The 12,558-nt window shown below is 27.0% G+C and overlaps 1 protein-coding gene across 1 annotated transcript in view; it reads right to left on the bottom strand.

The window, feature by feature from the left end:
- The window catches only part of LOC105830089, a 105,575-nt gene extending 94,728 nt beyond the window's left edge, over nucleotides 1-10,847 (bottom strand). Inside the window, exons 1-2 of the mRNA XM_036287049.1 lie at nucleotides 10,518-10,847; nucleotides 6,709-6,945 (exon numbers count right to left, since the gene is read on the bottom strand). Of these exons, the coding sequence (XP_036142942.1) occupies nucleotides 6,709-6,942 (234 nt within the window). The 5' untranslated portion in view covers nucleotides 6,943-6,945; nucleotides 10,518-10,847. The remainder of the gene's footprint in view (nucleotides 1-6,708; nucleotides 6,946-10,517) is intronic.
- Nucleotides 10,848-12,558: the final 1,711 nt, after the last annotated feature.

Raw genomic sequence — 12,558 nt, 5'->3', positions numbered from 1 at the left:
TGCGGCATTCAAAGCTTCAGAAAGATGGGTATAGAAATTTAAAAAAACACATAATATTGTGTCTAGAAAAATAACAAAATTTGTTACAAAAAGGTCTCTACTATCAAAACCTGATTTAGAAAATAAATGCGATACATTTATTACAAATGTAAAATATTATATTAATCGATACGGTGGGGAAAGTATTTATAATTCGGATAAGAGTGGATTTCAGTTAGAATTTTATTTTTGTCGTACTTTAGCTCAAAAAGATATTAAAAAGGTAGAATCTGTAGTACAGTTTATATCAGCAACCACAATAGCTATACAATTCAACCGACTATTTCGGCTGATGGCAGATTATTATCACCTCTTTTTATAGTATTAAAGGAAATTACAGGAACATTTGGTCCGAGAGTATAAGAAACATTATACAACGCGCCTAATATCTTTGTTACGACTTCAAAATCAGGCAAATTAACATCAAATCATGTTAAAACTTGGCTAAAGGAAGTATTTTTCCGAATGTCAGGCCACAATCAGTATTGTTGTTAGATTCGTGGAGTGGATATTGTCCTAACATAATTTCAGAAACTAAACCAGATTCTGCAACGGAGATTATTTTCCTAACTATTCCGGCCGGTACAACGGGAAAAATACAGCCATTAGACGTATACGGATTTCGGTTGTGGAAAAATTTTATTAAATACTTCTCTGATACTATTATGTTGTTGGATCTGGCTTTAGATCTTCATAATAGAAATAATATATTGAAATTACAATCATTAACACACAATCAATTCTCGTCGCCCAGATTTCAAAATGTATTTAAATATGCGTGGACTAAAAGTGGATACGTACAGAATGTAAACGATGAATACCTGCAGGCTATACCGATAGAATTTGAAAGACCAGTAGACTTTTGTTTTAAAAAGAATTTTAAAGTAAAATGCAATCTTTGTGACGAAATAGCCATAATAACTTGTTCTTGGTGTAGAAAATCGCTTTGTATAACACATTTTTTTCATGAACATCATCTTTGTAATACTTATGTGCCATAAATGGAAGACATATATAAATAAATTCTGTATTGATTTCTTTAAAAAAGATGTGTTTCTAGATTATTAACACTGGTAAGATTTTAGTAGTTTTCCTTACCCATGCAACAAATATTGATATTCTTTTACTTCTGCCTAATAAAAATTTTTATTGTATAAAATTATGTTTGTAACAATTATTCCAACCTTTTTTTCCTTTTCCTTTATTCTTTCTTTTATTTTTTCTTCATAATATGTTTTAATTAATATTACAAACTTATTAATTTAAATTATATTATATTATTTTTATTATTAAAGTGTGCTATGTGCATATAGTGTGCATATAAATAACATTATTATGCAAATAGTTATTGCAGCCCGGGAAAAAATGTATGTATCCAATTATATATAATTTTGTATAACTTTGTAGATCTAATTATGTATGGATTTTGACCTGATCTAATTAGATCTAATTAGATCTACAAAGTTATACAAAATTATATATAATTAGATATATACATTTTTTCCCGGGCAGAGAGAAAGTTTTTTCGGATTTAATAAATTTTCTTAAAAAGGATTCGTTACCGAAACTAAAATTTAGCAATGACAGCTAAGATGTAATAAAAAATACATATGTCCCGAAAGCTCACTACGATAGGTTAATCCGGTTTCTGTCACCGTGGGTGGTCTGCTTATGTAGCCTATGGAGTGTAAATTGCATTAGGAGAAAGGTGCCGCGTGCGTCGCCTAGCGGCAATCCGCGAACTACATACTTTTTAAATTTATATAATATAGAATGTTAGGAATTTAATTACATTTACCATAATTGTGATTGCATTTATTATATAAAAATGGTTAATTCGATTGACTATTTCTATTTGATATTCTACTATATTATTATTTTAAATTATTATAAATTATAGTAAAATTTTTACTGTGTTTGGCACAACTATACATATATGGTTATTTACACTAATATTATAGCAATAATAACTATAAAAATGATATTTGCAATTATAATTATTTTACTGTGCAATTATAATTGCAAAAAGACACTTTTCTCTCAGTGTATACTGTTACGCCCGCGCTGCTGGACGATTACTGAGTAGGCCGCGTGGCGTTCCTTGACGACGGGCTGCTGTTTATAAACAAGTGCCTTTGCGACTTGATTCCGAGCTGTCAAACTGTTCGGACGTATTTCTTGGCATTCAATTACTGTGTTCTTGTATTTGTGTTACATTAAAGAGTAGTGTGAGTTCTCAGAGGTGTTTCAATTTATTTCGATCGGGAGTGCGTGTAACAATATGTACACATAATTAGATATAATTATATGTTTTTAAATACAATTAGATCAAATTTTTAATGGGTCCCATTTAATGAATCACATTTTTGTGATAAATATGGTAAATTAAAATATATTTTTATGAATAGAAGATTATTTATTTATTCTTGTATTTATTTACATAAACATTTTTATATAAAATATTTTATACATATATAAAAAAATATTGCTCAAATTTTGCAATAAAATAAATCAACATTATTAATAAAAAAAATTTTTAATTAGAATTTGTCTGAAATTTTAAAATATTATAAATTATAAAACTTATAATATGCAATAGAAATTAATCTTCCCAGATAGCACAGAGTTCAAAAAGAATTCAATTGTACGTCACCAATTATGTCACCAATTATCAATTCTTTTTGAGATCTTTTTTTATAAAAATAATTCTTTTTGCATCTCAAAAAGAATTCATAATTGATGATATATATATTATTGAGTTTTTTTTTTTAATCTCTGTGCTATCTCTATGCTATCTCTGTGCTTTAATTATGTGAACGATAAACTCTGTGCACGCGCGCATACATATATGAAAATAAAATTACTTATTCTCTAATATAAAAATGGTATTTTTATGCGAATTTAATGCAAACACATTATTATATACATATATTTTAATCAAACATAAAAGTATATATATAATTATATCTAATTTGATACAATTATATATAAATTTGTATATAATTTAAATTGAAAAAATTCTAATATAACTTTGAATAATATGATATAGAGTTATAAATATTTTGATATAATTATATATAATTATTTAATCAAAAAATAATTCTAATATAATGCTGTATAATTAAATATGGGTTTATAAATATCTTGATATAATTATATATATTTATTTACTCGAAAAGTAATTTTAATAAAATGTTGTATAATTCAATATAGGGTTATAAATATTTCGATACAATTATATCTAATTATCCACTCAAAAATATAATGTTGCATAATTTTATATAAAGTTATAAATATTTTGATATAATTAAATATAAATTAATGTATAAATTGATCTTATTATATGTAATTATATATAATATGATATAATTATACATAATTAGATGTAAACTTTTTTTCCCGGGAGTTTATATTTTATACTTTTCTCTTGATATGATATTTTGTTATATTATATTTGTATTTTTTAATATTAAAAGTATATTTTGCTTTATATTAATCTATATTCGCATTTGTAATAATGAAAATGTATGTACGCACATACACGTATATGTTACTTTTGTTATATATATATATATGCATTTATGCTTTATATCGTGCAATACTTCGGGTATTATGTAATTAAGATTAATCCGTTTTATATTTTAATATAAAATTATACGCAGAAGAGGCAATTATTGAGTGTGACGCGACTAAAGAAATAACGCAACACTATTTCTAGCGCGGCGCCTATAGCACGAGATTATCATCTCGTTTTGCCAATAATTGGGAATAGTGGAACCTATATGTTATTGTATATGAATGGATTCAGCTTTTAATGCTTTTTAATTTTTGTCCTTACAAAATTTTTAAAATGTTGCAAAAAAAGAGGGCGGGGGTGAGGGTAAATTAAAAATTTGAAATTTTTAAAAAATATTACACCATTGTGAAGAGTATGCCATAAAACTTTTGTATAAAACATTTTTTCATAAACCTTATATTTTCAAAGATATTTGCCAAAAACAAAAAAATGCGTTATTTTCGAGGGGTGGTTTCAACCCCTAAACGTCGAGATACGCCGCTAAAAAAAGAGTTTAATATTTTTTTATGTTCTACAACATATCCAAAACGCATTAACCCTCTGACTGCACAGTGGGTTAGCCACACCCAGGCCGATTTTCAAACGTGCGCCATTTTATAACGAGCAGTAGTGGGGAGATAGAACATGGGAAAGAAAAAAGTTGGATGTCCCTTTTATCTTATGCGTGCTTGATCTAATCATTACTCGCTTAGTGCTTGCAGCAGCATGAATGGAAGTTTGATTCTGGGTGTGATACACCCCAGTGTGCAGCGAACGTTACAAAATTGTGCAGAGCGGAAATTTGAAATGTAAGTAAAAGTAATTGCATTCAACTATAAATTACTTTTTTTTAAATAAACCAAGTAGGAGAACATTAGTGAAGTATATTTTCGTGTATGACAAATTAATTTTTGTACACGGAAAAAAATTACTCTCAAATTGAAACTTATGTATTCAAATTAACGCGATCCTTGTTTCATATGTAAGCAACAATATATAATCTTATTAGAAGAATTTGAAAATCTTGAATTTCAAAATATTATAATCTTATTTCAATACTATAAGTATTATTTTAAAAATATGATATAATTGTTTTGATAATTTTAGTCTAAAAAAATTGTAATCTTCGATTTAGACATGTAGTATCTTTATCCGATATTTTTTCTTTTGCATTCAAGAAAATTATTCTTAAGTAACAAGAATATTATTTTCTTGGTTAAATTATATAAAATTTTGAAATAAATCTTCGTTCAAGTAAATCTTTTTGATTTAACAAAAATATTTCCTTATTTTCTGTGTATGTTTCTAGAAAAGTGAATACACGAAGAGTAAATAGTTGAACTTTCATTTCTTTATATTTGAGTTAAATAAACAATAAATAATAATGAAAACAATAATTGTTGTCGTTTTATTCAGAAATATTTCGATGATTTCGATTTTACGATATTAACCGTCAGATCGAAAATAGTGAATATCTTAAAAAAAAAAAAAAAACATACTTTTTGGTACAAATAAAAAAAATTGATAATAGATTCTTAAAATATGACTCTTCAGCTTTCCAATTACCATATTTTGAAGTATTTTTTCTTTTTTTTCTACAAAATGCAGCCATTTGAAAAAAAACAATTTTTTATACAAAATTTTTTGATTTATTGTCTGTCTATTGAATATATCTCTTTCCAGTTTATACATACGATTTTCTAACCTATTTTATCACAATTCTGAGAAATTTTCCTTAGGATTAAAAAAAAATGGATTAAAATTCGTCGATTTTTACTCGAAATACAAATCGTCAAAGTTTCCCGGATGTCGTGTACCCATGTGTGCAGTGAACGTAACTTTTTGATAGTGTGCAGTCAGAGGATTAAAATCGGTAAGGGACACTTCCGTCAGTTCCCTTGTAAGTTAAAAAATTCAGAGCTTACAATCTTACGTGTTTTTTGTGTGTCGTGTGAGATATACAATCGTACATATTAATTTGTCAAATTCGTCAGATTCAATAGTTTCAACTCGTTCTTAGGAAGCACGTTCTCACTGGGCAACGGACAAACAACGGTTAACCTGTGATAAAGATACAAAATATCTAAATTGTTTTTATTATTCTATCATATATCCCGGTCAAAAGATCTGTGTCTCTTTGCAAATTTATCGTGTTATTCTGCTTCTTAATAAAGAACATTTTTGCTATCTCTCTTTTACGTGTATGTTTTTTTATATGTAAAATCTCCGGATTAGACCAATCAAATTCATGGTCTTGAAATACACAGTGTTCACTTACTACTGAATAATTATCAACGTGCTTCTTAATATCGGCTTTGTGCTCTTTAATTCGGGTCTCTAGATGTCTCTTTGTTTGTCCTGTATACGTGGCAGTGCAATCCAAGCAGTTAATTTTATACACAATTTCTGTCTGTTTATCCGAATTTTAATTATCCTTTCCTCTTTTTATAACACGCAGTCTAGTCTCTTCGTGTATAGAATGTCGAATCCACAATCTCTCAACGCACGACTAACGTTATTGCTCCTTTAGCATATGGAATAGTTATGTTGTCGGTATTAGTGGTCGTTTTATTATTATCCTTGGACTTACGTACGTTACTATGATGCTTAAATTCCTTCTTATAAATTAATATATATTTTTTTAAAGTTCTTTTTTTACTATTATATATTTAAAATAGAGTTTATCAGTGGAAGAAATGTTCTGTATCGGAATGGAAAAGTCATTATAATTGTGTTGAACGAATCTATTCCGTTAATTCTACACAAATAGAATTATTTCATTTACGCTTATTATTGTTTGATTGATTAGACTTGTGGGAAAATTTTGTATTTTTATTTTCAGTACATAATAAGGGTACAGAATAAAGTTTATGTGCAAATTAATGTTTTGTGTGAAAAGTAAAATTCTGGTTGATTTTCCACATCTAAAAAACCAGAAATAATTATCCTTGTTTTAGTGTTTAAAAAAAATCGTTTTTTCAGTGTAATCAGATATTCAAAAATTTCGAATACAATTAAATATAAATAAAAAATTTGTAATAAGAAATACAATTTTTGTCATATTAAAGTAAATGAAAGAAGAAAGATATTTTAATGTTTGGAGAGAATTTTACCTTCACAGTCATATGGGAGATAGACATTTCCAGAGGAACAAAATGTAATTCGCGCTGATACAACATTCCGGCTTCTTCTTCGTCTAACTTGTTTCTTCTAGTAGAATCTTTGTACAATGCGTCCAACGCGCGTTCCAATCGTCCACTACACGCGTCCCAATCACTAATACCGGTATGTACGAAACCGATCGACAAGAGCTCAAATAACCAAATTGCCGGCTGTTTGAACTGCATTACCTGCGACAAATTAAACAATTCTGTTAATTAAATTTAACGGTGTAGAAAAAAATTTACTGAATTATATCTAGCGGTGAATTTAATTAAGGGCATAAGTTTCTATTTTTTTGCAACTAATCATCAGCAATGATAATAAGTAACATGGAAAGAATGCGATGTCTCGTAATTAAAGACACATTAGACAATTTTTTATATTTTGAATCATACAGTAACGGATTTGCGTGCATCCGCCTATGTCGCGCCATTAAAATGTCTCCCAAGGCATATCCTGTAGAAACTCGGTGAACTCGACGCGCCGAAACAGAGCATGAAAGCGTCTTCATTCCGCTTGTCGCCAACAACAATCGAATTGTGTGAAACTAGGAAGTATGATGTTTTGGATATCTCGTTAACGGTAATTGTAGCACGTGACGAAGCGATATAAATCTATAAGTCTGTTAATGCCATCTTTGACATAATTAGTTCTTTGAAAAATCAGAGTAATGAAAGGATAAGTATTTTATTAACATTTTTTATTTTAGAGAAATTATCTCTTCCTCATTTTATAATAAATATAATTTTAAAGTTATTAAACTTTTTTTTATTAAAAGTTTGTACGTAATTAAATATATATATAATTGTATATAAAATAGGTTTATGTATAGTACACATTTTTTCTTGTATATATTGTGTTTATATAACTATAGAAGAAATAATTGAAAAATAATTAGAAAAACAAGTTTACATCATCTTTCTTTCAAAATGTAACATTTCAATTACATTAGATCATATATTTTATACATAATTACACACATATACAATTTTATACATTTTTGTTGTTATTATTATTATATATAATTATGTCTTGGCAATTTTTTTCTTAAATTTTATTTCTTATTTAACAATAATACAAAAATCCATCTATTATTTAACTCTTCCTTATTATTTTATATATCCAGATGCATGCGTATACCTATTGGAAGTTTTAAATCCTTTCCTCCCAAAATTTATTATTTATTTTTCATTTTTAAATATAGAATACGATTTTCCTTTTAACTATGAATAAAGTTTTTTGTATTACGTAAAATATTATTTTCTCCTCATTATGACATTAAGAATAATTTCTGGAATTTTCGTTAGTTAAAGCTAATGTTTACATAATTTTATACATAAGGAAATATTTCGACTTTTTAAAATGAAAGATATGCGCTTTGTATTCAAATTTATTAAGTAAAAGCTTGGCCCTTGACCAAGATTTTATTTACTGAACGCAAATAGCGACACCTTGTGTCTCTTAGGTACATTGGCTTGCATTAATTCGCTGAATAATTACTAATTTTAAAATGATCATCAAATATTAAATCGTTTGTGAGAAAACTCGTCGAATAATTTGGTAAATCTTATTAACTTACATGTTTACCTATTTTTCTTTTTCTATCATATCAGTTTATGACATTTTTAATAATATATTTACACAAAAAGTATATTTTATACAGAAAACCTTTTTATGTTTACTGAAATTTTTAAAAGATTCTTTTCCATTATATTCCACAATTATTTTGTACGTAATAATAACAGTATTAAAATTAATAATAATATTAAAAATCTACATTTATTTTTGTTTTTAATAACTATACTTTGCTTTACGTTCTTCAAAAAAGAAATAAAAGTTATGATTTGAAAATTATGATTTTAAAAGCTATAACAAAATCTAATATTTTTTTTACTAAAAATCAGGAATGAGAAAATATTCTAAGCTCTATAATATCTAAACAAGCAATGCATTAAGACAAAAAATTGCTACTATATATGTTAACAGAATCGATAAACTCTCTCCGCCCCACATGAAAAAAATCCTGTACGCCCATGCTCAAATAGCAAAGCCTGCAGAGATAGATTTTCAACAGAGCATGTTACTAATTTTTAATGGTTCGATTTTTAATGTTATTAGTTTGTTCGCAGATTCTGTTCAATTTCTACTGTCAGTTAGATCTTACTTTCTGTTAGATTCTATTAGCAGCATCCGTCAGTAAATCTGTTAGTTGGCATATTACAATATTAAAATATGAATGCCAATTCATAATAGCAACTTGTGACGAAATCTTTTGTCAATCTGCTAACATATTGCGTGCAACATTTGTTTATTAGATATAAATAAAGATTATATAAAAAAAGAAATATGTAGACATATTTCACATATAATAATATAAATATTTATATTTATGTTTAATTGTATATGCATTTTTTTACCGAGTATATATAGTTGAGTTACAAATTTATTTCAAAATTTAATAATGAACTTATGTTACGCACGGGTGTACATTAAAGCTGCTGTACACAAATCTAACCCAAGTATAAAAATAATATCACTTTTCACATCACGACATATTTTTACGTTGTTTAGTACAATTTTAATGTGCATCAGTATATACTGCATTCAATCGAATTCGTATATAATACATAAAATTAATATATCTAATTCTTTAATTAACTAATTATCTATTATCACAAATGTGTGTGTGTGTGTTTGTGTGTGTGTGTGTGTGTGTGTGTGTGTGTGTGTGTGTGTGTGTGTGTGTGTGTGTGTGTGTGTGTGTGTGTGTGTGTGTGTGTGTGTGTGTGTGTGTGTGTGTGTGTGTGTGTGTGTGTGTGTGTGTCATATATGTCATATGTCGTACATTATATTACGTTTATTATTTACAAACCATGCAGCGAATTAAAAGTTGCAAGACCCTACGATGTTGCTATGATGAAATGCATTGTTCATCCTTGTATGCTAATGTAGAATTCAACACCATTCATCCCGTTATCATTCTCGCGCTTCGTTAGCCATTTTGGCCATATTCAACAGATACTTGCAGTGTTTAAACAATTCGCCTCTATAACGTTACTATACCTAAATTATTATAAAAAGTCTAAAAATATACACAGGATTATACAGTTTGTGTATTCTTTATCAATAATACAATATCTTGTAACTTTCGAGAATTTTCGTTTTTGCCCCAAATAATCTTGTAGACTTGAAAAAAGTCTACATCATCATACAAATCTTTAAATTTTTATTAAGTCTATATATGCTTGATCACATTTCTTTACATAAAACTTATTCATATGATTTTTATATGATTTTATTTTATGTGTTTAATATCTTTTATACACATTTTTATTTAAATTTAAATTAAGATGCAAACTTAAAATAGATTGTGATAAAAGGCATATTGTTATCAAACAATATTTTCTTCTTTCAATACTGTTATTCACAATATTCCAATTATTTATAAATTTTCTAGTAAATCTGAATATTAAACTAATACAAATTTAAATAATAAAAAATTAATATTTTCTTTTCAAGTATGTATGCCGAAAAATGAAACAGAAGGAAAGATTTAAAAAAGTTGATTGTGATATTATTAAAATTATTTGAAACTTAATTAAAATTTTACAAAGCTGAAAGTGCTATCGTGCTATCAAGAGACATTTCTTTCTCTCGGACATTTTTGTCGCTCCAATTGTACCAACGCGTATATTTTCGCTTACACGTATTTGAATTTGTAATTCGTTAAAATTTGTAATTTTAAAGAAAGAACACTTACTTCACAGAGTATTCAAATCGCTTTCGTCTTTTGGCGACGATGGGTACACCAGTTAGTGCTTGTGGTAACGTATGAAATCGCTTGCACCTTTTCACGTCGAGACATCGAAAAACAATGAAAGTGCTGCTACATCCAACGCGCACCTCTCGGACACGCATCACGATTTCCCGCTGGAGCCATTCTTTCCTCTCGGTAAGCCACGTTGCATGTAGATACTATACAGTAAATGAGAGAAGTAAAAGGTAAAGCAGCCTTTGAAGACTCGAATGTAGGACGGATTAGTGCACTTGATAAATTCTAATTACTGAATAGAATACTTACAGGACTATATTAAAGTCTATTTTAAATTACTATAATATAGTATTTTTTTTTAATTTGTAGAAAAATTCTATTTTTCTCTAAATTTTCTATAATTTAATGTTCTGAAATATAAAGGACTTATTTAATTAAAACAAACTCGTCAAAATAACGGGTTTCAAATTTTTAGATAAAATTACAAAAACTATTAATGTAATTTTTGTTTGATTTTGTTCTTTATTTTCACATTGATTATTTAAATTAAAGAAATTAAAAAAAATAATAAATAGTATGTAAAGAAGTAAAAAAAGTAGAAGTAGGTATTTAATACCAACTGTTCCAGTGTTAAAAAGTCAGAAAATGCATATATTTATGAAATACGTTTTATCAAACACACACACACACACACACACACACACACACACACACACACACACACACACACACAAAATTAAGAACTTATGAAGGGTTTTAAAAAAATAAAACACACGTTGCTTTCAAAATTTAAAATACAATTTTAATGTCTTAAAAAGGTATGATCTCAACGAAAAATCAAAATGTTTTTTATTTATTTTTATTTATTTAAAAAACATAAAATATTATTCGTGAAAAAAAATAAAAACAAATAGTATATTAATTAAAATTTTAAATCGATTGATTGCGTAGTTTTTAAGAAAATAAAAGTTCAAGTTAGAGTTTTATAACATCTTTTGACATATGCACGACTAATATACCATATTATTTTTTAAAACGCTCTTCGATATATACAAAATCATATAAATACCCTGTTCGACACTATTTTTGTAACACGAATATGGATAATCATTTCCGACTTATTTTTGCCTGCTGGACACCAATCCGTCATCAAAATTTGGCTATCATATTACAATTTTGAAAAAAATAATCTCAAAGAGACCAAAAATGACGATTTTAAGGGTTTTCATGATGTTATAATATCGATACTATATTCTTTTTTTTAAATTTTGTTAATACTCTTTAAAAATATCAACAAAAGTTGATATTTTTTCGACAATGAAAAATCATATCGAAACAAAATAAAATGCATTCTAAAACTAAAAAGTTTTAGAATGCATTTTATTTTGTTTCGATATGATTTTTCATTGTCGAAAGATTTGAACTTTTGTGCAGCACAAATGTAAAACATACACAGAATACACACACTGAGAGAAAAATGGCGAAGTATTGAAAACTAAATATTTTTAGTGACGTTTTCTTTGATATTTATTTGTTACAAAAAAATTTATTTGTAAGAACAAAATATACATTTCGGTGAAGTATTCTGTGAAATATACTTTTGAAATATATTTCTGTAAAATATGTATATCTTATTTAAAGAGATAATATCCAGTGTGCGTAAAAATAATTTATTTACTAGAAATACAATAAAATATTTAATTCGCCCTATTTAAATAAACCATTTATTAGAGAAAAATAATTGAAATGTTTTTATGGAAAATAGTGTATATTTTACTCCAAAAATTTTGTTCCTAAGAAATAAACCAATTAATAAGAAAAATGAGATGCATTTCCTAGAAATATATATTTCGTTTTCACAAATAAATTTTTTTATAACAGATAAATATCAAAGAAATTTTACGTTATAAGAAATATTTGGTTCTCAATACTTCGACATTTTTCTCTCAGTGCATAATTACACATACACATGAGATCAGATTTCCGTCACCCCCACGTCGTTGAATTCGGACAAGTGCAGTTGTCTCTT

The sequence above is a fragment of the Monomorium pharaonis genome, chromosome 5 (assembly GCF_013373865.1).
Source record: "Monomorium pharaonis isolate MP-MQ-018 chromosome 5, ASM1337386v2, whole genome shotgun sequence".
Lineage (NCBI taxonomy): Eukaryota > Metazoa > Arthropoda > Insecta > Hymenoptera > Formicidae > Monomorium > Monomorium pharaonis.
This window is presented reverse-complemented; position numbering and strand designations above follow the sequence as displayed.